At 46.1% G+C, this 25,934-nt stretch overlaps 1 protein-coding gene and 1 long non-coding RNA gene across 2 annotated transcripts in view; one reads left to right on the top strand and one right to left on the bottom strand.

Moving 5' to 3' along the window:
- MPC1 (mitochondrial pyruvate carrier 1) overlaps positions 1 to 806 on the bottom strand; it is a 109,745-nt gene extending 108,939 nt beyond the window's left edge. The window contains exon 1 of the mRNA XM_056566856.1: positions 582 to 806. Within this exon, the coding sequence (XP_056422831.1) occupies positions 582 to 652 (71 nt within the window). The 5' untranslated portion in view covers positions 653 to 806. The remainder of the gene's footprint in view (positions 1 to 581) is intronic.
- Positions 807 to 883: 77 nt separating this feature from the next.
- Positions 884 to 24,693, top strand: LOC130362423 (uncharacterized). The gene is made up of 3 exons (XR_008891414.1): positions 884 to 976; positions 14,566 to 14,650; positions 23,796 to 24,693. It is a non-coding gene; the product is annotated as an uncharacterized LOC130362423 (long non-coding RNA).
- Positions 24,694 to 25,934: the final 1,241 nt, after the last annotated feature.

Genomic DNA, 25,934 nt, shown 5'->3' with positions numbered 1-25,934 from the left:
TCCATTGACCTCCATTAAAAAAATCGGGTCCATTACACACATGGAGGTCAATGGATCTGACTTTATATACGATTTCATACAATTTAAAGTTATAAAAATCGTGTACTCGGGTCGGATGGAGAAATTGGAGAAATCGTGATGTGAATGCAGCCTTATCAAAACCTGTCCAGAGAAATCATGTAAATTCTCCATGATTTCTATGATTCCAGATCTTTTCCAATATGAATGACCTATGGCAGTGGTCTCCAAATTGTGGACCTCCAGCTGCTGGAAAACAACTCCCAGCATGCTGTAAATTGTAGTTTGCCAACATCTAGTGGTCCTGTTTGGAAACCAAAAGGTCCTATAAGCACAGTATCATGTTGCGGTAACTCAGCAAGGATCTATTGACTCGCACGGTCTAGGCTGGTGAACGTAAAGTCATCATGGTAGTCTGTGCTACCGCTACAATACAGTACAGAATAGAAAAACATAACCCCAACCCGCATGAGACCTGCGCAAAATGGCCTGGAGAAAGCGCCGGTGACCCTGCTGTGCCCTCCATCAGCCTGGACACCACCCCATCTCTCCCCGAAATTCACCTCATGAGGTATTCGCGAAACTCTTTGCTCTTCACATAGTCCACCGCTTTGCGGGCGAGCACTCCTGCCATAGCGACTGCTTACAGCTCCAGACCCAACACAGCAATGACAGCGAACCGGGTATTCTTACGGGAGCGCGCGTTCAACTCACGTGACTTGACGCCTACTTGGAGCCAAAGGCGTTTGAAAGAACGAAGGAATGATTATACGCCCGCTGCGGCCATGTTGGGTTCTGGCAATGTATATCGTGCACGGACATTTGCAAGGATTTAAGGGCGTTATGATTGGCCCTGTGTTTAAAGTATTAGTAAGCGTGGATAAACGGAAGCACACTGAACGTGGAGTAATAGCAGTATGTAAAATGTATGCGACGGCTCTGGAGACAGGACGGAAAGGTGACCGCTCTAACGTCCTCGACGTGCACACGCTTTCTGTAGAGGACAGTTCGGGGGGGGCTTGTCTTCATTCGGTCTTCTAATTGGTTGCCTGGGCTGCTTCCTTTTTTTTTTTTTTTTTTTTTTTTTTTTTTCTTTTTTCTTTTTTCTTTTTTCTTTACGGGTACGACGTAAACGAAGACCCGGGGTTGAACGGCACAGCTCGTCCTTCGGTGACGTCTCCAGTTCCTTGTCACCTTGTGCTGCACAGTCCTTGAACATTTCGTGCTTCTCCTCGAGTTCCTAAGTCTAGAGTGGTTACTATAACTTGCATTGTGTTGATCGTTTAAATCGTACTTCTTCCCTTTTTCACAATACTATGGATATAAAAATAGTAATCTTATATGCCACAGCAAGACAAGCTATGCTGGCTAACTGTACATTAGTGTTTCCCAACCAGTGTGCCTTCAGCTGCTGCACAACCACAACTCCCATGCTGAAGGCAGACTAATTGGCATATACAGTACTACATAGCATTCAAAACATTGATCTCTTACTTTAATCCCTTAGGGCAGTGGTCTTCAAACTGTGGCCCTCCAGATGTTGCAAAACTACAATTCCGGGCATGCTGGGAGTTGTAGTTTTGCAACATCTGGAGGGCCACAGTTTGAAGACCGCTGCCCATGGACTAAAAACTATTTTAGATTTTGCCCTCTTGTTTTTTCCTCCTCCCCCTCTAAAAATCATAACGTGTTCAATTTTGCACCTACAGACCCACATGAGGGCTATTTTTTTGCATCACCAATAGAGATGAGTGAACTTACAGTAAATTTGATTGGTCACAAACTTCTCGGCTAGGCAGTTGAGGACTTATCCTGCGTAAATTAGTTCAGCCTTCAGGTGCTCCGGTGGGCTGGAAAAGGTGGATACATTCCTAGGAAAGAGTCTCCTAGGACTGTATCCACCTTTTCCAGCCCACCGGAAAGCTGAACTAATTTATGCAGGAAAAGTCATCAACTGCCTAGCCGAGAAGTTCGTGACGAATCGAATTTACTGTAAGTTCACTCATCTCTAATCACCAATTGTACTTTGTAATGACCTCATTTATTTTATAACATAATCTGCGGAGAAACAGGAAAAATTTTTTGGGGGCTTTCATTTCTACGCAGTGCATTTTCAGTAAAAAATGACACTTTATTTTTATTCTGTAGGTCCATATGGTAACAAGAATACCCAATTTATTTAGGATTTATTTTATTTAACTACTTTAAAAAAAATCCTAAATACATGCACCAAAATAAGTATGTTTAAAATTGTCATCTTTTGACCCCTATACCTTTTTAATTTTTCCGCATACGGGGCTATATGAGGGCTCATTTTTTTTGCACCGTGGTCTGTAGTTTTTCCATTTTTGTGTATGGGACTTTTTGATCGCTTTTTATAAATATTTTTATGGTATATGAAGTGACCAAAAATGCCCAATTTTGGCCTTTGGCATTTTTTTTTTTTACATGTACGCCATCGACAGTGCAATTTAGCTAACCTAATATTTAAATAGTTCGGACATTTAAGCACGCGGCAGTACCACATATGATTATTTTTATTACATTATTTATTTAAAAAAATGGGAAAAGGGGTGTGTTTCAAACTTTTAATAGGGAAGGGGTTAATCCCCTTTTATTAACTTTTTTAAAATTTATTATTATTAGCCCCCATAGGGGGCTACAACATGCAATCTTCTGATTGCATATACTGATCAATGCTATGCCATAGCATTGATCAGTGTTCTGAGCGGTCTTCTGATCTAGCCTGCTGAGCAGGCTTGGAGCAGCAGATTGCCGATCGGAAGACAAGGAGGCTGATCGGGACATATCGATTATGTTCTGATAGTCCCGATCAGCTCTGCTGAGCTTCCGGGATACTTTTGGTTTCCTTTTAGACGCCGCAATCAACTTTGATCGCAGCGTCTAAAGGGTTAATGCCGGCATTGGCTCGATCAGCCGTGCCTGGCATTAACCATGGGTCCAGGCTGTTGATAGCAGTTTAAAGCGCAACTGTTATGGATATAGTACCCCCGCCCAGACTAATAACATAGATGATGACACTTGTAATGCAGCTATACCTTAGGCTGCTCTTTATAACACTTTATCAGCAGGGAAATAGTTTTATCGTGCGGTCAGTGGTTGGGGATCGTAAAGCCCCACCTCCGTCACGCCTATCTCCTGTAAGTGGCCCATCTCCCATGTCCACCCCCCCCATCCAACCCTCTGTCCCCCATGTTCACCCTCCTACCCTCTGACCACATCCTTGTCACCCATGTCCACCCCCTATTCACCCCTCTGTCAGCCCCTATGCCCCCGTCACCCATGTTCACTCTTCTACACCCATCTGTCACCCTTGTACACCTCCCTACACCCCTCTGTACACTCCTCTACACCCCTCTGTCACCCATGTAAACTCCTCTACACCCCTCTGTCACACATGTACACCAGGGGCGGATCCAGAGTCGAGTCTCGGGAGGGGCACTATTAGAGTATTTTGTGTTGGCGGACAGAAAATAAGATTACGGTACTTACAATATAATTAAATGTATCATACAGTCCTAACCTTGTTTAAGACTCTTAGGCCATGCTCATATGTCAGAATAAAAACTACAGCTCCCAGTATGACCTAAGCAGTGGTAAGGGGATTCTGGGAATTGTTGTTTCACCCATCATAACTGCAGAACTTACAAGTAACTCCAGCTCTGATGGGACATAGTGAGGAGAATACAGAATGATATCAGTGACTACAGATGACGTCTTCTCTATAGTGAGGAGAATACACAATGATATCAGTGATTACAGGTGACGTCTCCTCTATAGTGAGGAGAATACAGATTGATATCAGTGACTACAGATGACCACTTCTCTATAGTGAGGAGAATACATAATGATATCAGTGATTACAGGTGACGTGTCCTCTATAGTGAGGAGAATACACAATGATATCAGTGACTACAGGTGCTGTCTTCTCTATAGTGAGGAGAATACACAATAATATCAGTGATTACAGGTGACGTCTTCTCTATAGTGAGGAGAATACACAGTGATATCAGTGACTACAGGTGACGTCTTCTCTATAGTGAGGAGAATACACAATAATATCAGTGATTACAGGTGACATCTTCTCTATAGTGAGGAGAATACACAGTGATATCAGTGACTACAGGTGACGTCTTCTCTATAGTGAGGAGAATACACAATGATATCTGATTACAGGTGATGTCTTCTCTATAGTGAGGAGAATACACAGTAATCAGTGATTACAGGTGATATCTCTATAGTGAGGAGAATACACAGTGATATCAGTGATTACAGGTGACGTCTTCTCTATAGTGAGGAGAATGGACAATGATATCAGTGATTACAGGTGACGTCTTCTCTATAGTGAGGAGAATACACAATGATATCAGTGACTACAGGTGACGTCTTCTCTATAGTGAGGAGAATACACAATGATATCAGTGATTACAGGTGACGTCTTCTCTATAGTGAGGAGAATACACAATAATATCAGTGATTACAGGTGACGTCTTCTCTATAGTGAGGAGAATGGACAATGATATCAGTGATTACAGGTGACGTCTTCTCTATAGTGAGGAGAATACACAATGATATCAGTGACTACAGGTGACGTCTTCTCTATAGTGAGGAGAATACACAATGATATCAGTGACTACAGGTGACGTCTTCTCTATAGTGAGGAGAATACACAATGATATCAGTGATTACAGGTGGCATCTTCTCTATAGTGAGGAAAATACACAATGATATCAGTGATTACAGGTGACGTCTTCTCTATTGTCTTTCCTTATCTAATTCAGCTGGTACCGCCAGGATTTGTTCCAGCTAAATCTTTTCTTCAGAACTTGATGCCCAGACGTCTCCTCACTATGTCAGCGCATTCTGATCCTCTATATGAAAACAATAATTATTATAATTAGAGATGAGCGAACTTACAGTAAATTCGATTCGTCACGAACTCCTCGGCTCGGCAGTTGATGACTTTTCCTGCATAAATTAGTTCAGCTTTCAGGTGCTCCGGTGGTCTGGAAAAGGTGGATACAGTCCTAGGAGACTCTTTCCTAGGAATGTATCCACCTTTTCCAGCCCACTGGAGCACCTGAAGGCTGAACTAATTTATGCAGGATAAGTCATCGACTGCCGAGCCGAGAAGTTCGTGACGAATAGAATTTACTGTAAGTTCGCTCATCTCTAATTATAATACTGCCAAACACTGTATTCTTTGAATATAATACTGGCACACACCCTCTGAATATAATTCTGACGCACTGTACCCCCTGAATATACAACACACTGCACCCTCTGAATATATTACTATCACACACTGCACCCTCCAAATATAATACTATCACACACTGCACCCTCTAAATATAATACTATGACACACTGCACCCTCTAAATATAATACTACCACACACTGTGCCCTCTAAATCCAATACTACCAAACACTGCATTCTCTGAATATAACTTGCTGTGCAGTGCACCCTCTGAGTAAAACACCGTAATGTATTGTGGCCCCTAAAAAACGTACCATCCCAGAAATTCCTCATAATATACACTATACATAACACTCTGTGCCTTCACATATAGTAATAATGCCCCATCTTGTGCCCCTACATATAATAATTATGACCCGTCCTGTTCCCCCCACATAATAATAATGCCCTCTGTGCTGTGCCCCTCACATATAATGCTCCTGTCATGTGCCCCACCCATATAATGCCCCCTGTGCTGTGCCCTTCACATATAATGCCCCCATTCTTTGCCCCTCACATATAATGCCCCCATCATGCGCCCCTCATATATAATGCCCCCATCATGCGTCCCGCACATATAATGCCCCATCATGCGTCCTGCACATATAATGCCCCCTGTGGTGTGCCCCTCACATATAATGCCCCCTGTGCCCCTCACATATAATGCCCCCATCATCCGCCCCTCACATATAATGCCCCCATCATGCGCCCCTCACATATAATGCCCCCTGTGCTGTGCCCTTCACATATAATGCCCCCTGTCCTGTCCCCTCAGGGGGCATTATATGTGAGGGGCACAGCACAGGGGGGATTATATGTTTGAGGCACATGACAGGAGCATTATATGTGAGGGGCACAGCACAGGGGGCATTATATGTGAGGTGCGCATGATGGGGGCATTATATGTGAGGGGCAAAGAATGGGGGCATTATATGTGAGGGGCACATGACAGGAGCATTATATGTGAGGGGCACAGCACAGAGGGCATTATTATTATGTGGGGGGAACAGGACGTGTCATAATTATTATATGTAGGGGCACAAGATGGGGCATTATTACTATATGTGAAGGCACAGAGTGATGGGGGCATTATATTTGAGGGGCGCATGATGGGGCATTATATGTGAGGGGCACAGCACAGGGGGCATTATATGTGTGCGGCACAGCACAGGGGGCAATATATGTGAGGGGCACAGCACAGGGGGAATTATATGTGTTGGGCACAGAACAGGGGGCATTATATGTGAGGGGCACACATTATATGTGTGGCACAGCACAGGGGGCATTATATGTGAGGGGCACAGCACAGGGGGGCATTATATGTGAGGGGCACAGCACAGGGGGGCATTATATGATATAATGCCCCCTGTTCTGTGCCCCACACATATAATGCCCCATGTGCCCCACACATATAATTTATATGTGTGGCACAGCACAGGGGGCATTATGTGAGGGGCACAGCACAGGGGACATTATATGTGGGGGCACAGGACAGGGGGGCATTATATGATATAATGCCCCCTGTTCTGTGCCCCACACATATAATGCCCCCTATGCTGTGCCCCACACATATCATTTATATGTGTGGCACAGCACAGGGGGCATTATATGTGAGGGGCACAGCACAGGGGGCATTATATGTGAGGGGCACAGTACAGGGGGCATTATATGATATAATGCCCCCTGTTCTGTGCCCCACACATATAATGCCCCCTGTGCCCCACACATATCATTTATATGTGTGGCACAGCACAGGGGGCATTATGTGAGGGGCACAGCACAGGGGACATTATATGTGAAGGGCACAGGATAGGGGGCCCCCCTGTCATGTGTTCTTCACATATAATGCCCCCTGTGCTTTGCCCTGCAGCCCCTCATTAAATATTCCCTTTTCTCTGACTCCCCCTCCTCCTAACAGTGGCGCATATCCTGTTTCCCTAATCCCCTGGACCCTGAGCATACCCTTACTTACAGTATGCAGGCTGCGGGGACGAGTTCTCCAGGCGCCGGCGTCATCGCGCCGGCCTTTAGTGGATCGCGTCCCCGCAGCTCACACGCTGTGTACTCACAGCGTGTGTGAAAGGTTAGTGTATGGTGGAGTGGGAGCTTACAGCTTCGGCTCCACCATGCTAGGGAGTGGGGGGCAGCAATCTCGGGGCCCCCCCCCCCGGATCCGCCACTGATGTACACTCCTCCATACCCCTCTGTCACCCATGTACACTCCTCTACACCCCTCTGTCACCCATGTACACTCCTCTACACCCCTCTGTCACCCATGTACACTCCTCTACACCCCTCTGTCACCCATGTACACTCCTCTACACCCATCTGTTACCCATGTACACTCCTCTACACCCCTCTGTCACCCATGAACACTCCTCCACACCCCTCTGTCACCCATGTACACTCCTCTATACCCCTTTGTCACCCATGTACACCCATCTGTCACCCATGTACACTCCTCTATACCCCTTTGTCACCCATGTACACCCCTCTGTCACCCATGTACACTTTTCTACACCCCTCTGTCACCCATGTGCACTCTTCTGTAACCCTTGTACACCTCCCTGCACCCCTCTGTCACCTATGTACACTCCTCTACACCCCTGTCACCCATGTTCACTCTTCTACATCCATCTGTCACCCTTGTACACCTCCCTACACCCCTCTGTCACCCTTGTACACCTCCCTACACCCCTCTGTCACCCATGTACACCCATCTATCACCCATGTACACTCCTCTGCACCCCTCTGTCACCCATGTACACTCCTCTGCACCCCTCTGTCACCCATGTACACTCCTCTGCACCCCTCTGTCACCCATGTACACTCCTCTACACCCCTGTCAGCCATGTACACTCCTCTACACCCCTGTCACCCATGTTCACTCTTCTACATCCATCTGTCACCCTTGTACACCTCCCTACACCCCTCTGTCACCCATGTACACCCATCTATCACCCATGTACACTCCTCTACACCCCTCTCACCCATGTACACTCCTCTACACCCCTCTGTCACCCATGTACACTCCTCTACACCCCTCTGTCACCCATGTACACTCCTCTACACCCCTGTCAGCCATGTACACTCCTCTACACCCCTCTACACCCCTTTGCCACCCATGTACACTCCTCTACACCCCTCTTTCATCCATGTACACTCCTCTACGCCCCTCTGTCACCCATGTACACTCTTCTACATCCCTCTGTCACCCATGTACACTCATCTACACCCCTATGTCACCCATGTACACTCTTCTTCACTGGCAACAATGCAAATTAGAGAAGACGTCATTACTGATAAATAGATATAGTGCATTGTGTTTTTTACTTTTTATTTTTTTGCTCGTCAACCTCGGTAGGTGTGCCCTGCGGAATTTGTTTTTTCCGAGGTGTTCCCCGACCCGAAAAAAGTTGGGAAACACTGATCTATACTATCATGGTATTAGTCTGGGGGGGGGGTACAATATCCATGACAGTTCTCCGGCTGTCAAAACGGTTTAAACCCTGTTATCTTGACCAGTTGCTTTGTTATGCCTGTTTTTTAATGTTTGCTCCCGCACTATCCACAGGTGCTGATGGATAGTGCGGGAGACGCTGATTCCTACGATCCCTACCTTGGTCGGATCCGCCCGGCCGTTCGCCCGCAATCTTAGTTTTATTATATTTGGAAATCTGGCTGTAATTGGCACGGGCGGGGCTTCTGTGACTTAACTTGCACTGACGTCAGCGCTGCCCGCTTATGAATATTCATCCCCCCCTCCCTCCAGCTCTCCCTCTCTTTGCCGCTCCTAACTGGATGGAGGGGGGATGAATATTCATAAGCGGGCGGCACTTCGGAAGGGCGGCGCTGACGTCAGCACTAAAATGCTGGTGTTACTCCAAATTTTTCATTTTCAAAAGGTGTAATAGGGCAAAATGTCCCCCAAAATTTGTAACCCCATTTCTCGTGAGTAAGAAAATACCTTGTATGTGAATGTTAAGTGCTCTGTGGGTGCACTAGAGGATTCAGAAGGGAAGCAGCAACATTGGGCTTTTGGTGAACAAATTTTGCTGAAATAGTTCTTTTTTGGGGGGGGGGGCATGTCGCATTTAGGAAGCCCCCGTGGTGCCAGAACTGTTTTTTCTGAGTATGGAAATACCCCATATGTGGATGTAAAGTGCTCTGCGGGTGCACTATAGGGCTCAGAAGAGAAGGAGCGACAATGGAGATTTTGGAGATCAAATTTTGCTGAAATTTTTTTTTTGGAGGGGGGGCTATGTCACATTTAGGAAGCCCCCATGGGAAACTACACCCCTCAAGAAATGTAACAAGAAGTACAGCGAGCCTTTACACCTCACAGGTGTTTGACAAATTTTTTGCTAAAATACTAGTGTTACGCCCAATTTTTCATTTTCACAAGGAGAAAAAGCCCCCCAAAATTTGTAATACCACCTCTTCTTAGTATTTAAGTACCCCAAATTTGGTTGGAATGGAAGTCGGGGCCAAGTGCGTTTACAAAGCCACTGTGGTTCCACAATAGCGGACCCCCCCCCCCCCCCACTTGTGACATTTTGTAAACTACACCCCTCACGGAATGTAATAAGGGGTGCAGTGAGCATTTATACCCCACTGGCGTTTGACAAATCTTTCGAACAATGGTATGTGCAAATGAGAAATTAAATGTTTCATTTTCACGGACCACTGTCTAAAAAAATCTGTCAAACACCTGTGGGGTGTAAATACTGCACCCCTTATTACATTCCGTGAGGGGTGTAGTTTCCATAATCGGGTTACATGTGGGGGGGGGCACTGTTCTTACAACATGGGGGCTTTGTAAATGCACATGGCCTTCAATTCCAGCCAAATTCTCTCTCCAAAAGCCCAATGGCGCTTCTTCTCTTCTGAGCCCTGTAGTGTGCCCGCAGAGCACTTTATTTCCACCTATGGGGTATTCCCTTACTCAGAAGAAATGGTGATACACATTTTGGGGGTCTTTTTTCCTATTACCCCATGTGAAAATTAAAAATTTGGAGTAACACTAGCATTTTAGTGAAAAAAATAAAATTTTCCATTTTCACATCCAACAAATGAAAAGTATGGGGCAACACCAGCATTTTAGTGTAAAAAAATGTAACATTTTTACAATAATGTGCTGTAGTAGACCCCAACTTTTTTCTTTTTATATGAGATAAAAGGAGAAAAAGCTCCCCAAAATTTGTAATGCAATTTCTCCCGATTTCGGAAATATCCCATATGAGGCACTAAACTGTTGCCTTGAAATATGACAGGGCTCTGGAGTGAGAGCCATGCGCATTTGAAGCCTAAATTAGGGATTTGCATGGGGGCGGACCTGGATGCAAGCATTACAATTGCCTCCGCTACCAAAAATATCCTACGGCAGTGTTTCCCAAATAGGGGGCCTCCAGCTGTTGCAAAACTCCCAGCATGCCTGCATAGTCAGTGGCTGTCTGGCAATGCTGTGAGTTTTGAAACAGCTGGAGGCTCCGTTTTGGAAACAGTGCTGTACGAGATGTTTTTAATTTTTATATGGGAGAGGGGGTAACTGTAGAAGTGTGTATATATAGTGTTTTACTCTATTTTGTGTAGTGCAGTGTTTTTAGGGTACATTCACATGGGTGGGGGTTCAAAGCAAGTTTCCTGCTGGGTGTTTGAGCTGTGGCGGAAATTTGCCAAAGCTCAAACTTGTAGCGGGAAATTCACTGTAAACCCCCACTTGTGTGAATGTACCCTGTACATTTACATGGGGGAGGATGCGCAAACCACTAGCAGTTGCAAAACTACAACTCTCACCATGTACTATACAGTGGTCTCTAAACTGTAGCCCTCCAGATGTTGCAAAACTACAACTCCCAGCATGCCCAGACAGCTGTTTTCTGTTTGGGCATGCTGGGATTTGCAGTTTTGCAACAGCTGGAGGGCTACAGTTTGGAGATCACTGTGCAGTGGTCTCTAAACTGTGGCCCTCTAGATCTTACAAAACTACAACTCCTAACATGCCCACACAGCATTTTTCTGTCTGGGCATGCTGGGATTTGTAGTTTTGAAACATCTAGAGGGCCACAGTTTGGAGATCACTGCACAGTGATCTCCAAACTGTAGCCCTCCAGCTGTTGCAAAACTGCAAATCCCAGTATGCCCAAACAGCTGTCTCGGCATGCTGGGAGTTTTAGTTGCCTACCTCCAGCTGTTGCATAACTACATCTCTCAACATGCTGGGAGTTGTAGTTTCGCAACAGCTGGAGACACACTGGTAGGAAAATACTGAGTTAGGTAACAGAACCTAACTGAAGGTTTTCCAACCAGTGTTCCTCCAGCTGGTGCAAAAGTACAACTCCCAACATGCACAGTTGTCAGTACATGCTGGGAGTTGTAGTTTTGAAACAGCTGGAGGTTTGCCCCCCCCCCCATGTGACTGTACAGGGTACATTCACACGGGCAGGTTTACAGTAAGTTTCCTGCTTCAAGTATTAGCTGCGGCAAATTTTTCGCCACAGCGCAAACTCCGGGCAGGAAACTCATTGTAAACCTCCGCCAGTGTGAATGTACTCTGAAAACACTACACTGCACTAACACATAAGAAAGGGTAAACACTACATATACAGCCCCTTACACTGTCTCCCCCAATAAAAATGAAAAACGTATTGTACGGCAGTGTTTCCAAAATGGAGCCTCAAGCTGTTGCAAAACAACAACTCCCAGCATTTCCGGACAGCCACTGACTGTCCAGGGATGCTGGGAGTTTAGCAACAGCTGGAGGTACCCTGTTTGGGAATCACTTGCGTAGAATACCACTATGTCCACCCCTATGCAATCCTCAAATGTGCATGGCGCTGTCTCACTTCAGAGCCCTGTCGTATTTCAAGGCCACATATGGGGTATTTCCGTACTCGGGAGAAATTGCACTTCAAGTTCTGGGGGGCTTTTTCTCCTTTTACCCCTTATGAAAAAGAAAAGTTGGGTTCAACACCAGCCTGTTAGTGTAAACAAAAACATTTTTTTACACTAACATGCTTGTGTTGCCCCATACTTTTTATTTTCACAAGAGGTAAAAGAAAAAAAAAAAATTGTAATGCAATTTCGTAATACCCCATATGTGGGCGTAAAATGCTCTGCAGATGCACAACAAGGCTCAAGAGTGAGAGCGCACTATGTACATTTGAGGCCTAAATTGGTGATTTGCACAGGGGTGACTGATTTTACAGCGGTTCTGACATAAACGCAAAAAAATAAATACACACATGTGACCCCATTTTGGAAACTACACCCCTCACGGAATGTAACAAGGAGTATAGTGAGCCTTAACACCCCACAGATGTTTGACGAATTTTCTTTAAAGTCGGATGGGAAGATGAAAAAAAAAATTTTTTTTCACTAAGATGCTGGTGTTACCCTAAATTTTTCATTTTCACAAGGGAAAATGGGAAAACAGCCCTCCAAAATTTGTAACCCCATTTCTTCTGAGTAAGAACATACCCCATATGTGGATGTAAAGTGCTCTGCGGGCGCACTACAATGCTCAGAAGAGAAGGAGCGTCATTGGGCTTTTGAAGAGAAAGTCCGGAATTGAAGGCCACGTGTGTTTACAAAGCCCCCATAGTGCCAGAACAATGGACCCCCCCCCCACACATGTGACCCCATTTTGGAAACTGCACCCCTCATGTAATGTATTAAGGGGTGCAGTGAGTATTTATGCTCCACAGGTGTCTGACAGATTTTTGGAACAGTGGTCTGTGAAAATGAAAAATTGAATATTTCATTTGCTCAGCCCACTGTTCCAAAGATCTGTCAAATGCCAGTGGGGTGTAAATTCTCACTGCACCCCTTATTTAATTCTGTGAGGGGTGTAGTTTCCAAAATGGGGTAATGTGTGGGGGTCCACTGTTCTGGCACCACAGGGGGCTTTGTAAATGCACATGGCCCCTGACTTCCATTCCAAACAAATTCTCTTTCCAAAAGCTCAATGTAGCTTCTCTTCTGAGCATTGTAGTTCGTCCGCAGAGCACTTGACGTTCACACATGGGGTATTTCCATACTCATAAGAAATGGGGTTACAAATTTTGGGCATAATTTTCTCCTATTACCCCTTGTAAAAATATAAAATTTGGTGAAAAAACATCATTTTAGTGAAAAGAATTTTTTTTCATTTACACATCCAACTTTAACAAAAAGTCGTCAAACACCTGTGGGGTGTTAAGTCTCCCTGTACCCCTTGTTACATTCCTTGAGGGGTGTAGTTTCCAAAATAGTATGCCATGTGTCTTTTTTTTTTTTTGCTGTTCTGGCACCACGGGGGCTTCCTAAATGCGACATGCCCACCCAAAAACCATTTCATCAAAATTCTGAGCATTGTAGTTCACCCGCAGAGCATTTTATGTCCTAACATGGGGTATTTCCATACTCAGAAGAGATGGGGTTACCATGGTAAGAATGTAAATTTGGGGAAAAAACTGAGCTGTAGTTAAAACATTTTTTTTTTCATTTACACATCCGACTTTAACGAAAAGTCGTCAAACACCTGTGGGGTGTTAAGGCTCACTGGACCCCTTGTTACGTGCCTTGAGGGGTGTAGTTTCCAATATGGTATTCCGTGTGGGGGTTTTCTGCTGTTCTAGCACCATAGCGGCTTCCTAAATGTGACATGCCCCCCAAAAAACATTTAAAAAAACGCACTCTCCAAAATCCAATTGTCGCTCCTTCTCTTCTGGGCCCTCTACTGCGCCCGCCGAACACTTGACATACACATATGAGGTATTTCCTTACTTGAGAGAAATTGGGTTACAAATTTTGAGATAATTTTTTCTCCTTTTACCCCTTGTAAACTGGGTCTATAAGAACATGCGAGTGTGAAAAATGAAGATTTAGAATTTTCTCCTTCACTTTGCTTCTATTCCTGTGAAACACCTAAAGGGTAAACACACTTACTGAATGTCATTTTGAATACTTTGAGGTTTGTAGTTTTTATAATGGGTCATTTTTGGGGTATTTCTAATAAGAAAGCCCTTCAAATCCACTTGAAACCTGAACTGGTCCATGAAAAATTCAGATTTTTAAAATTTTGTGAAAAATTGGAAAATTGATGCTGAACTTTGAAGCCCTCTGATGTCTTCCAAAAGTAAAAACATGGCAACTTCATGATTCAAACATAAAGTAGACTATTTTATTTGTGAATCAAAATATAATATAATATTTATTTGCAAAGTCAATTTTCCTTACAAGCAGAGAGCTGCAAAGTTAGAAAAATGCAAAATGTTAAATTTTTTCATCAAATTTTGGAATTTTTCAGAAATGATGCAAGTATGGACAAAAATTTACCACTAACATAAAGTAGAATATGTCGTGAAAAAACAATCTCGGAATAAGAATGAAAGGTAAAAGCATCCCAGAGTTATTAATGCTTAAAGGGGTATTCCGGTCAAAAATTTAATATGGTGTCTGATTGCAGGGAGATTGAGGGGGGTCTCAGCAGCGGGCGCCCTGCGATCAGACACCTTATCCCCTATCCATTTTATAAAATATTTTCTCTATCGGCTCCATTGGGGGACACAGACCATGGGTGTATGCTGCTGTCACTAGGAAGCTTGACACTGTGGCAACCAGAAAAGTCGGCTCCTCCCAGCAGGATATACCCGCCTCCAGGCCCTGAGGTAATCAGTTTCAGCTTAGTGTCTAAGAAGGATAGACACTGGTCTGGGGTTCTCCTCAGACCAGATCTCCTATTTTTAATCTTTTATTCCTTTTTCTTTCCGTTTTCAGGTTGGGACTCAGGAACTGGGGTTCACTGTTTCCTCATTGCGAGAGGTGGCAGGCATCTGGCATGTACTGTTAACCCCCTCTCGCCAACGGTCAGTGCTTGGGGTTGTACCTCATGGGTCCGGGTCCCCCTACCTCCCTGTTCGCCTTGCTATGAGCTTGGCTTGCTGCAGGTGACCATGCTGACTGAAGACTACATTCTGAAGACTTTCATGAGGTAAGTTCTTCAGCATGAGGTAAGTATTACCCACATTTTTTTCTTTCAGGTGGGATCTTTCAACCTCTGGAGACCCCCAATTTTTAGCCCACTGTTACATTAGGACTGGCAGGGGGGATTTTCCTCCTTTTTGTCTGCATGGGGGTCCTTTCCTTCATTATAAGGCTGGGGGACAGAGCAGTGGTGGAAGGGGCTTGTGCTTCACAGTGTACATTTATGAGCGCGGCTACTTGCTGTTTAGCCGCAGCGGCGACTTTCATTTTCGCTGCGGGCACTTCTTCGGCCTGGCCGCACATAGCGCCCTGACATCCTTCTCTTCGGCAGCGGAGGCTGCCGGCGGTTCTTCACCCACTCCTTTCCCCAGTAGCATGTTCGCTCGGGGCCAGGAGCGGGCGCCATTATTACCTCAGCTGCATTTCTTCTGCGGGCCGGGGCGCATTAGCTCCGCCCACCCGGCCTGTCGGTGCTTCTTCTGAGTACCGCGCGGCTGCTGATTTCAGCCGCGGCGGCACTTTTATTTTCTCTACGGGCGCAACCTCGCCTGGCCGCGTATAGCGCTGCTTTTTTTTCTGTAGACAGCGCACGCATATGCGAATCGCATATGTGCTCGGGACTGGGCGCGGGCGCCATTACCAACGCCGACCGCATGTGTTCAGTTTCGGCACTGTGCTGATTAGCTCCGCCCTCCTAGCTGCCAGAGCTCTCTGACCGCGAAAATGTATGGTCCACTCAGCGCGGTGTGCGCACTGCAGGGGGTTTTCTCAGGGCCAATCAGCAAGCGCCCTGTGGTTTAGCCGACCCCCTCTTGCCATTGGTATTGAGCTCTCCCTTATTTCATGGTATAGGGAACTATGACTAGTGCATTAACTCTGGGATTTTTTCCAGCGTTTTCAGCACTTCTCAGCTCGCCGGAGTTCTCCTCAGTAGCTGCCCTGTTGGGGCCTCAGACTTGGGTGTGACCTTTTTTCACTTTTTATGTCCTAGCCAGTCCTGTTCTCCTTCTAAACAGATAACCCTGGTTACCTCTTACACCTGTAAGGGCTATAACACGAAAGTGTCTGGTTCTGCTGAACCCACTTATTCTGTCTGCACCACTGCTCCCCCAGACCCTCCTGCTATTCCTACTCAGATGCCCTCCCAGACCGGGGTTCGGATCCCTCCAGCATCCTCTCTACACCGGCCCTCCAGAGGGTCCCGGTCTCCTCCCTCTACTGCCACGCTCGCAAGCGTCATAGGGATGTTTCACCGGTAGAACTTGTGGATGAAGTTCCGATTCGGCCTCTGACTGCACGGATTTGTCGGACATGGTGCACTCATTGGTTTCGGCCATAAGAGACACCTTCCAGCTAAAGGGCCCAGGAACTTCGGACGTGGTCCAGAAGTTTCCTCTCATCTTGCCCGACCTCTTCCAGGGCTGCCTCACCTCGTTCCCATTCACCTGGAGAACTTGTGGATGAGGTTTCTGATTCGGCCTCTGACTCAAAGGACCGCACGGATGCCTGATGTGGTGTACTCATTGGTTTCGGCCATGAGAGACACCTTCCATCTAAAGGACCCAGGAACTTCAGACGTGGCTCCAGAAGTCTCCTTTCTTCATGCCCGTCCGGCACCCAAGACTTTCAGCTCTCACGCTGAATTTTACGCCCTGCTGGCATCCGCCTGGAGGCACCCTGACAAGAAGTTTCAGTAAACGGAGTAGGTTCAAGCGCAGTATTCCTTTGCCAAGGACCTCATTGCTCGGTGGACCTCCTCTCCAACTGTGGATCTGCCGGTCTCCAGCCTCTCTAAGGCGCCTACCCAGCCTTTGGCTGATGCTGCTGCCTTTAAGGATCAAGCGGACATGAAGGTGGAGACTTTGGCAAACTTTGCCTTTGAGACATCAGGTTCTTCCTGCTTTTGCTTCGGCCTGGGTGTCAAGGCCCTTTCAGTATGGTCTCCCAACTCCGCCAGAGTAGTCTTCATGATCCCTCTGGAGGATTTATTTAATCTAGCTCTCCGATGCTCCGCAGCGGGAGATTTTCTGTGTTCTGCTTCCATGGGCAGCCACTGTGCTGCCTTTGCCACAAGCTACTTGGTAGCCACCGTCCCTCCCTGGAATGTGGAAGCCGCCTTCAGGAAGTGAGGCGACGGGCGGAGAAGAGTTCTCTATTACCTCCGGATAAGGCTTACAGAACCGCTCTCCATCGTAAGTCCTCCTTCCGGTTCTGCAGACCTTTGGTACCAACAAAGGGTACCAACAAAGGGTCCAGCCAGGCGTCTTCACGAGAAGAGGGCTCCCTCCTTCCGGATCTGTTGCTCCCGGAGGTCGGCTATCCGTTCCGCCCATTTTGCGGCCCCATCAGGCACCCGTAGGTCTTCCTCGGTCTTAAGGATCACCCCCACCCGCCGACCTTTCTCGGGTGGTTGGTCGCCTCTTACTCTTCCGGGATGCCTGGACCCAGGATTCCTGGGTCAGGGATGTGGTAGTCAACGGATACAGGATCGAATTTGCTTCCCTCCCATGGGATTGCCTTTTTCTTTCCTGGACCCTCCGGTTCCCCTCTCTAGTGAAGGCAGTTCGGGGCGCGCTCCAACTCCTTTTTTTATCCAGGGAGTAATTGTCCCGGTTCCTTCAGGGGAACGTTTTTGAGGTTTATTCCAACCTCTTTGCGGTCCCCAAGAAGGGCATTTCTGTTCGCCCAATCTTGGTTCTCGAGTATCTCAGCCAGCATCTTCTGCTTTCCCATCCCGAATGGAGTCTCTCCGTTCGGTGCTGGCGTCCATGGTTCAAGGGGAGTTTCGTTCCTCGGTGGACATCAAGGATGCCTGCCTCCACATCTCTTTGTTTTCCGGTCATCAACGCTACCTCCACTTTGCAGTCCCAGAAAGTCATTTTCTATTGTGGCTCTCCATTTCGGTCTGACCTTCTCCGCGGACCTTTACCAAAGTCCTGGCGCCTGTGATAGCCCTTTTACGGACAACAGTTGTATTCGTGATTCCTTACTTGGACAACCTCCTGATCAGAGCTCCAGCCAGGGCCCAGATCCTGGAGAGTCTTAGTCTCAACCTCCAGGCCTTGTCTCACTTCGGTTGAATGGTCAATTGGGACAAGTCCAACCACTCTCCTGGGGCTCCAGTTCGACGGGGCCTCTGCCCGCTTTCTACTCCGCCGACCAATCGGCTGACTCTCTTATCAAGAGTCCGATGACTTTGGCACCCTGCTCCAGTTTCTATTCGCTTTTACATGGCTGTCCTGGGTCGGTTAACGGCGGCCGTGGAGGCCATGCCATGGGGGCGCTCCTTCCTGCCCCTCTCTGCCAGTCTGTCGGGCTGGGGAGGTGTTTTTCAAGGACCGGTCGGTCTGGGGCCTTGGTCCCCCAAGAAGCCCTTTTCCCCTTCAACATGTTGGGGCATAGGGCAATTCTTTCTTTGATTGCTTCTTGGAAAATTCCCTTCTGGGCGGAACTCAGGTTTCCAGGCCATCTCAGCGTTCTTCATTCTGGGCGTCTCTGGGATGTGGTCTTTCTCAGCTGGTCCACAGCTGTCCAAGGCGAGTGGTCCCTACATCCGGAGGTGTTTGCAGTGATCTGCAACCTCTGGGGCGCTCCAGGCGTGGACCTCTGCACGTCCCGCCACAACCAAAGCGTTCCTCTCTCTTGGTCGGGCTTTGCCCCACCTTATCTGTTTATTGGTCGGCTTTGCCCTACCTTATCTGTTTCCTCCCCTTCCTCTCTTTTCGGGGTCCTGAGGAAACTCACAGCAGAGGGCGTTCCCGCCATTCTCGTGGCCCAAACTGGCCCCGGCAGGCATGGTACGTCGTCGTGGTCAGCTTCCTGAATGACTTACCGCTGCGCCTTCCCTATCGTCCAGACCTCCTATATCGCGTCTCCTGTGCCACCCCTACTTACCGTCTCTGCCTTTGTCGGCGTGGCGGTTGAGACAGCGGTTCTGAGGACCCACGGTTGCTCTTCCCAAGTGGTTCACACCAGACTGAGGGCTCACAAGCCTTCCTCTGCAAAGATTTACCACCATACCAGGCGGTCTTATTCTGTTGGTGTGAAACTCAGCCTTTTTTCTCCGGTCGTGGTTGGCTTTCAGCTCCCTTAGGAGTCAAGGGTTCGGCCATTTCCATTCTTTTTCAAAGTCCTCTGGCGTTCAATTATCATGTCCGAACCTAGTTCAGGGAGTGGCACATTCTGCCCCTCCTTATCAGTCCCCTTTTTTCCCTTGGGACTTGCACTTGGTCTTAGATGCCCTCCAGGGCCCCCCTTTTGAACCTCTCAGTGACATTTATTTTCGCCTCCTTCCCCGGAAGGGGGTTGTTCCTTATTGCTCTTCCCTCTGTTACGAGGGTGTCAGTGCTGGCACCTCTCTCCTGCAATTCTCCCTTCCTGGTTGTATACCAGGACAAGTTGTTTTGTTTTCCGTCCAGGTCCGTCCTTCGTACCTGATATGTTTTTGACTTTTTCATCTCAATGAGGGCATCGTCCTACCGTCCTTTTGTCCGGCCCCTTCTCATTCCTGGAAGTGTTTGTTCCACAACCTGTTACCGCTGCAAGGGGAAGATCCCACCCTTCAGGGTTTTGACTCATTCCACCCGTTTTTCGGGGCTTCCTGGGCCCTCCGCTACGTGGCTTCGGCCTTTGCAGCTCTGTAGGCGTCCCCGTGGTCTTCTTTGCACTCTTTCTCAGGGTGCTACCAGATTTATACCTTTGCATCAGCTGATGCTCCTCTGGGCCGTAAGGCGTTGCAGGTGGCGGTGGTCCAGCCGTCCACCTGACTGATTTCCTTACCCACCCAAGGGACGGCTTTGGTACGTCCCATGGTCTGTGTCCCCCAATGGAGCCGATAGAGAAAAGGAGATTTTTATGCTTACCGTAAAATCTCTTTCTCGAAGAATCCATTGGAGGACACAGCTCCCATCCTTTTCTGGTGTTCCTATTTCAGTTATCTGTCCGAAGGGTGTCCAGTTGCCTTTTCTTCTGATTGTTCGGACAGTTTGTGGTTTTCTCTTGACCTGTCGGTCTTCTCCTATTGCTCTGGGACTAAAACTGATTACCTCAGGGCCTGGAGGCGGGTATATCCTGCTGGGAGGAGCCGACTTTTCTGGTTGCCATGGTGTCAAGCCTACTAGTGACAGCAGCATACACCCATGGTCTGTGTCCCCCAATGGATCCTTCGAGAAAGAGATTTTACGGTAAGCATAAAAATCTCCTTTTTGCCCTGAATACCCCTTTAAGGGGTTAATGACTGTGTACACAACTTTACTGTATTTAACCTTGACTGTACATGGTGTTGGCGATGGGGCGACATGTTGCTTCTCCTAACTGGTTCAGGATACCCCTACAAGAAAACTGCCAGACATCAGAGAACACGGTACACTACAACTTTTGGTGTACAACAAATTATATACATTTTATTATACTACAACAATTATAGTACGGAAACATAAATATGTCCCTTGTGCAGAATTGCAAACAAAAATATATTACTATGACAATATGTACACAGATGTATCGCTCAGTAGTCCAGATACACTATTCAGGTTCTAAGAGCTCAGGCTCTGTCAGGTTCCTGAGGAGACTCTTGTTCATAGCCAGGCACAACACTTCCAATCACAGTGTCTCAGCTGACTGGGGGGTTAAAGTTCAGATCCCCCACTCTGCCCGCCCCTAGAAGTCTGGGTAGAGCGGGGGAAGTGGACCCCGAGAGCTGCGGGGGCCAATGTGGCAGGGGGGATCGGCTGCACTTACCTGAGGACGGCGCAGGCAGCGTCTTCTGCTGCTTCTAGGAGTTTCAAAACTACAACTCCCAGCATGCCCAGGCAGCCTTTGTCTGTCCAGGCATGCTGGAAGCTGTAGGTTTGCAACATCTGGAGGGCCACAGTTTGGAGACCACTGTGCAGTTGTCTCCAATCTGTGCTCTTCCAGATGTTGCAGAACTACAACAATCAGCATGCCCAGACAGTCCAGGCATGCTGGGAGTTGTAGTTCTGTAACATCTGGCCCTTCAGATGTTGCCGAACTAAAACTCCCAGCATGCTTGGCCAGTCTGGGCATGCTTGGAGTTGAAGTTTTGCAACATCTGGAGGGCTACAGTTTAGACACCACTACACAGTGGTCTCCAAACTGCTTCCCTCCAGTTGTTCCAAAACTACAGCTCCCTTTGGCTGCCTGGGAGTTGTAGTTTTGCAACAACTGGAGGCACACTGCTTGCAAAACAACGACTCACAGTATTGCCGGACAGCCATTGATTGTCTAGGCATGCTGGGAGTTTTGCAACTGCTGGAGGCACCCTGTTTGGGCATCACTGGCATAGAATACCCCTATGGACATCCCTAATTTAGGCCTCAAATACGCATGGTGCTCTCTCACTTCGGAGCCCTGACGTATTTCAAGGAAACAGTTTAGGGCCCCATAAGGGGTATTTCCGTACTTGGGAGAAATTGCCTAGCAAATTTTGGGGGTCTTTTTCTCCTTTTACCCCATATGAAAAAGTAAAGTTGGGGTCTACTCTAGCATGTTATTGTAAAATGTTTTACATTTTTACACTAACTTGCTGGTGTTGCCCCATACTTTCATTTTTACAAGAGGTAAAAAGAAAAAAAGACCCTGAAAATGTGTAATGCAATTTCTCCTGAGTACGGAAATACCCCATATGTGGACGTAAAATGCTCTGTGGGCGCACAACAAGGCTCAGGAGTGAGAGCGCCATGTACTTTTGAAGTGATTTGCACAGGGGCGGCTGATCGTTACAGCGGTTCTAACAGACAGTCAAAAAACCACCCACATGTGACCCCATTTGGGAAATTACACCCCTTAAGGAACGTAACAAGGGACATAGTGAGCCTACACACCACAGGTGTTTGAAGAATTTTCATTAAAGTTGGATGGGAAAATTAATTTTTTTTATTTTTTCACTAAAATGCTGGTGTTATACCAAATTTTTCATTTTGTCAAGGGGTAATAGGAAAAAAGCCCCCAAAAATTTGCAACACCATTTCTTCTGGGTAAGGAAATACCCCATATGTGGATGTAAAGTGCTCTGCTGGTGCACTACAGGGCTCAGAAGATAAGGAGTGCAATTGGGCTTTTGGGGAGAGAATTTGGCTGGAATTGAAGGCCATGTGCATTTACAAAGCCCCCATGGTGCCAGAACGGTGGACCCCCCCCCCCCACACACACACGTGACACCATTTTGGAAACTACACCCCATACAGAATGTAATAAGGGGTGCAGTGAGCATTTACACCCTACAGGTGTCTGACAGCTTTTTGGAACAGTGGTCTGTGAAAATGAAAAAAAAAAAATTTAGTTTGCACAGCTGACTGTTCCAAAAGTCTGTCAAACCCCAATGGGGTGTAAATGCTCACTGCACCCCTTATTACATTCCGGGAGGGGTGTAGTTTCCAAAATATGGTCACATGTGGGGGGGTCCACTGTTCTGGTAGCATGGGGACTGTGTAAATGCACATGGCTCCCGACTTCCATTCCAAACAAGTTCTCTCTCCAAAAGCTCCTTCTCTTCTGAGCATTATAGTTTGCCCGCAGAGTACTTTATATCCACACATGGGGTATTTCCATACTCAACAGAAATGGGGTTACCAATTTTGGGGGGCATTTTCTCCTTTTACCTCTTGTAAAAATGGTAAATTTGGGGGGAAAACTGCATTTTAGTGATTTTTTTTATTTATTTTCACATCCGACTTTAACAAAAAGTTGGCAAACACCTGTGTGTGTGTGTGTGGGGGGGGGGGGGTTTAAGGCTCATTGTACCCCTTGTTACATGCCTTGAACAGGGCCGGAGTAAGAGCATCATGGTGCTGAAGATTTTGGTGGGCCTAAAGTTGACATGACACAACAGTTGGGTTGCGGCTATTTGTGGGTTTTAGTGCAATGCCATTTACTTACATTATGTGCAAACAGCATGATACATAGAGTGTGACGTAGGTAGGTATTTAATTGAAAACTAAAAAATTTGACACACTTATTTATTTTTATTTTCATCCAATATACTCTCATTTTACCTATTTGTCTGATTTCACCATATCAATATTTTTATTTTTATTTCTATTTTATTTTTTATTTTAATTTTATTTTAATTTATATTTTATTTTATTTTTCTGTACATAATTTTTATCTTTTCCTCACCCATTTATTTAACATTATATATCTATTCTCATTCACAATATAGATTTTTTCTGTACTAGTATTTACTCTATGATCTCTATCTGTTCTCACACCAACTATCATTACCATTCAACCATAGGTCCCCGTACACACCATCTGTATTTTTTCAGTCTCTATTCACATACACAAGTGATACATACAAATAGCAACCTATCTACAGATTAGGTTCTGCATAACGAACATCCCTATGGGTTGACCACTATTGTCATAGTTATGTCAATGCTTTTGTTAGAATGTTTTTTTATATACACACACATATATATATATATATATATATATATATATATATCAAATATTTTTCAATATCTCTAGTTATCCTATACATGGTTTTTTAATGCATTTATTCTTTGGCTGTTCTCTTTCTCTCTGTATGAATAGGGCTAAAGAACCTAGAAGTTGCCACACCTGACTAAGGTTAATGAATTTACTTTGATCCAAGTCATGTTTTTGTTATCTCCTTTGCTCTTGATTAGTTACAAATGTGAGAGACCATATTTAGAAAGCAAAAGCAAGCTGTATATCACACATTTCTATTTCCTACTGAAGAAAGGGTCGAGCTATTACTGGCTATAGCACCCTGAAACGCGTCTAGGCTACAGATTTTAATTTTATAAGTCACTATAGCACCATATGGACTTACATCCAATGTGAATACGGCACAGCGGCATTGGCTGGTTCAGACGAACTGATCTAGACATCCGTCTTTTACTACTGGTCCGGTCCGAGTCTTTGGACTGTCTCACTGACCTGTCGAGAGCGAACTATCCCCGCCAGGATTTCATCCACCACGAGGGACGCCACGATATACCAACACTGCATCTGCCCGTCCATCATAGAGGGGGAGTACGGCCGGTACATAACGCGCTACGCCAAGTGCACCCCTGAATCAGCGACAGCTCCAACATTGCTGCCTGCACCATCACAGCAGACTACTACAGAAGTATTCATCTGGCAGTCCCAGGATTTGGTGAGATCGTAACAATTACCACAGTGATACATGTATTGAAGTCAGTGACAGTTTGGTTTGTTGGACTCATAGCAGTCTTTTTTTATGTCCAGCTGAGATCGGACCATATAATTATAAATAGATCATACAGACTGCCGTTACATTGAACTATCAATTGGCAAACCATTGGATGCCGTAGTATTAGACTAATGCTAATTTAGAAATGTGAATAATGTTCTGAATTTTATATAAATGTGAATAATGTTCTGAATTTTATATATCGTGTGAATATCCCCACTAGGGCCCAGTGGTGGTATATTCTTGCATTAGTGCCAGCATAAATATTTTTTTATATATTTTTCACATTGTCATTTCAAATAAATCTAAATTTATAATACATTTTGCAATTCTTGAATTATCATCATGCACCTTTTTATAGGTGAAATCTTTGAGGAGTGATTATACTATATTTTACTTAGGTATTTAATTGAGTTGTTGGCTGGCTAGATAGGTAGCTGGGTCGGTTGTAAGCTTGCTGGGTAAGTAGTTAGGTAAGTAGCTACCTAGGTAGCCATGTAGGTATCTAGCCAGATACGTAGATAGGTAGGTAGGTAGCTAGCTAGCTAGCTAGCTATAATCCCTATCAGAGCCATTTTTACACATTGGTGGGCCCAGTGCAAGACTGTAGAGGAATAGTGGTGCAGTTGCCCATAACTACTAATCAGATCGCTTCTTGCCTTTTTAGAAATGAAAGAAGCAATCTGATTGGTTGCTATGGGCAACTGCACCACTCTTCCTCTGCACAGGTAATCTGCTAATAGGCCTGTATGTTTATAATAGTTGATCTATTATAACCAGGGCCAGATTAAGGCTGCCTGGAAGACGGAGCAGTTCATTATGTTGGTACAGTTCCCCACATTAGGTGCAGTATAGTTCCCCACATTAGGTGCAGTATAGTTCCCCACATTAGGTGCAGTATAGTTCCAAACATTAGGTGCAGTACAGTTCCCCCACATTAGGTGCAGTACAATTCCCCACATTAGGTGCAGTATAGTTCCCCACATTAGGTGCAGTATAGTTCCCCACATTAGGTAAAGTACAGTTCCCCCACATTAGGTGCATTGATCAGTGTTATTGTTGCTCTGCTGCTTCAGCCTGCAGATAGTGGCTGGAGCATCAGACCAACGAACAATCAGAAGGCAAAGAGGCAGGTAAGGGCCTTCCCGCTGTCCTGCTCTGCTGAACTGCTGGGACAGATTTTTTTTTCCTAACAATCAACTTTGATTGTGGCGTCTAAAGGTTTAATGCTGGGCATCACTGGGATCTGTGACGTCCGGTATTAGCCACGGGTCCCGGTGGCTGTCAGCTGTTGGAACCAACCCGCTATGACACAGGGTCAGGTCGTGACCACACGTCATAGAAGGGGAGAGGGATGAGGGCGTACAGGTACACCCTCTGACCAAAAGGGGTAAAAGTAGCATAACAGGTATTAATGCAGAAAGTGACACAGGTAAGATATGAAAAATTTGGCTGTGTTCTTGTTATTAACCTCTTAAGGACGCAGGGTGTAC

Source organism: Hyla sarda, chromosome 3 (genome assembly GCF_029499605.1).
Source record: "Hyla sarda isolate aHylSar1 chromosome 3, aHylSar1.hap1, whole genome shotgun sequence".
Classification (NCBI taxonomy): Eukaryota; Metazoa; Chordata; class Amphibia; order Anura; family Hylidae; genus Hyla; species Hyla sarda.
Note: the sequence above shows the minus strand (reverse complement) of the source record. Positions and strands in the feature narration are given on the sequence as shown.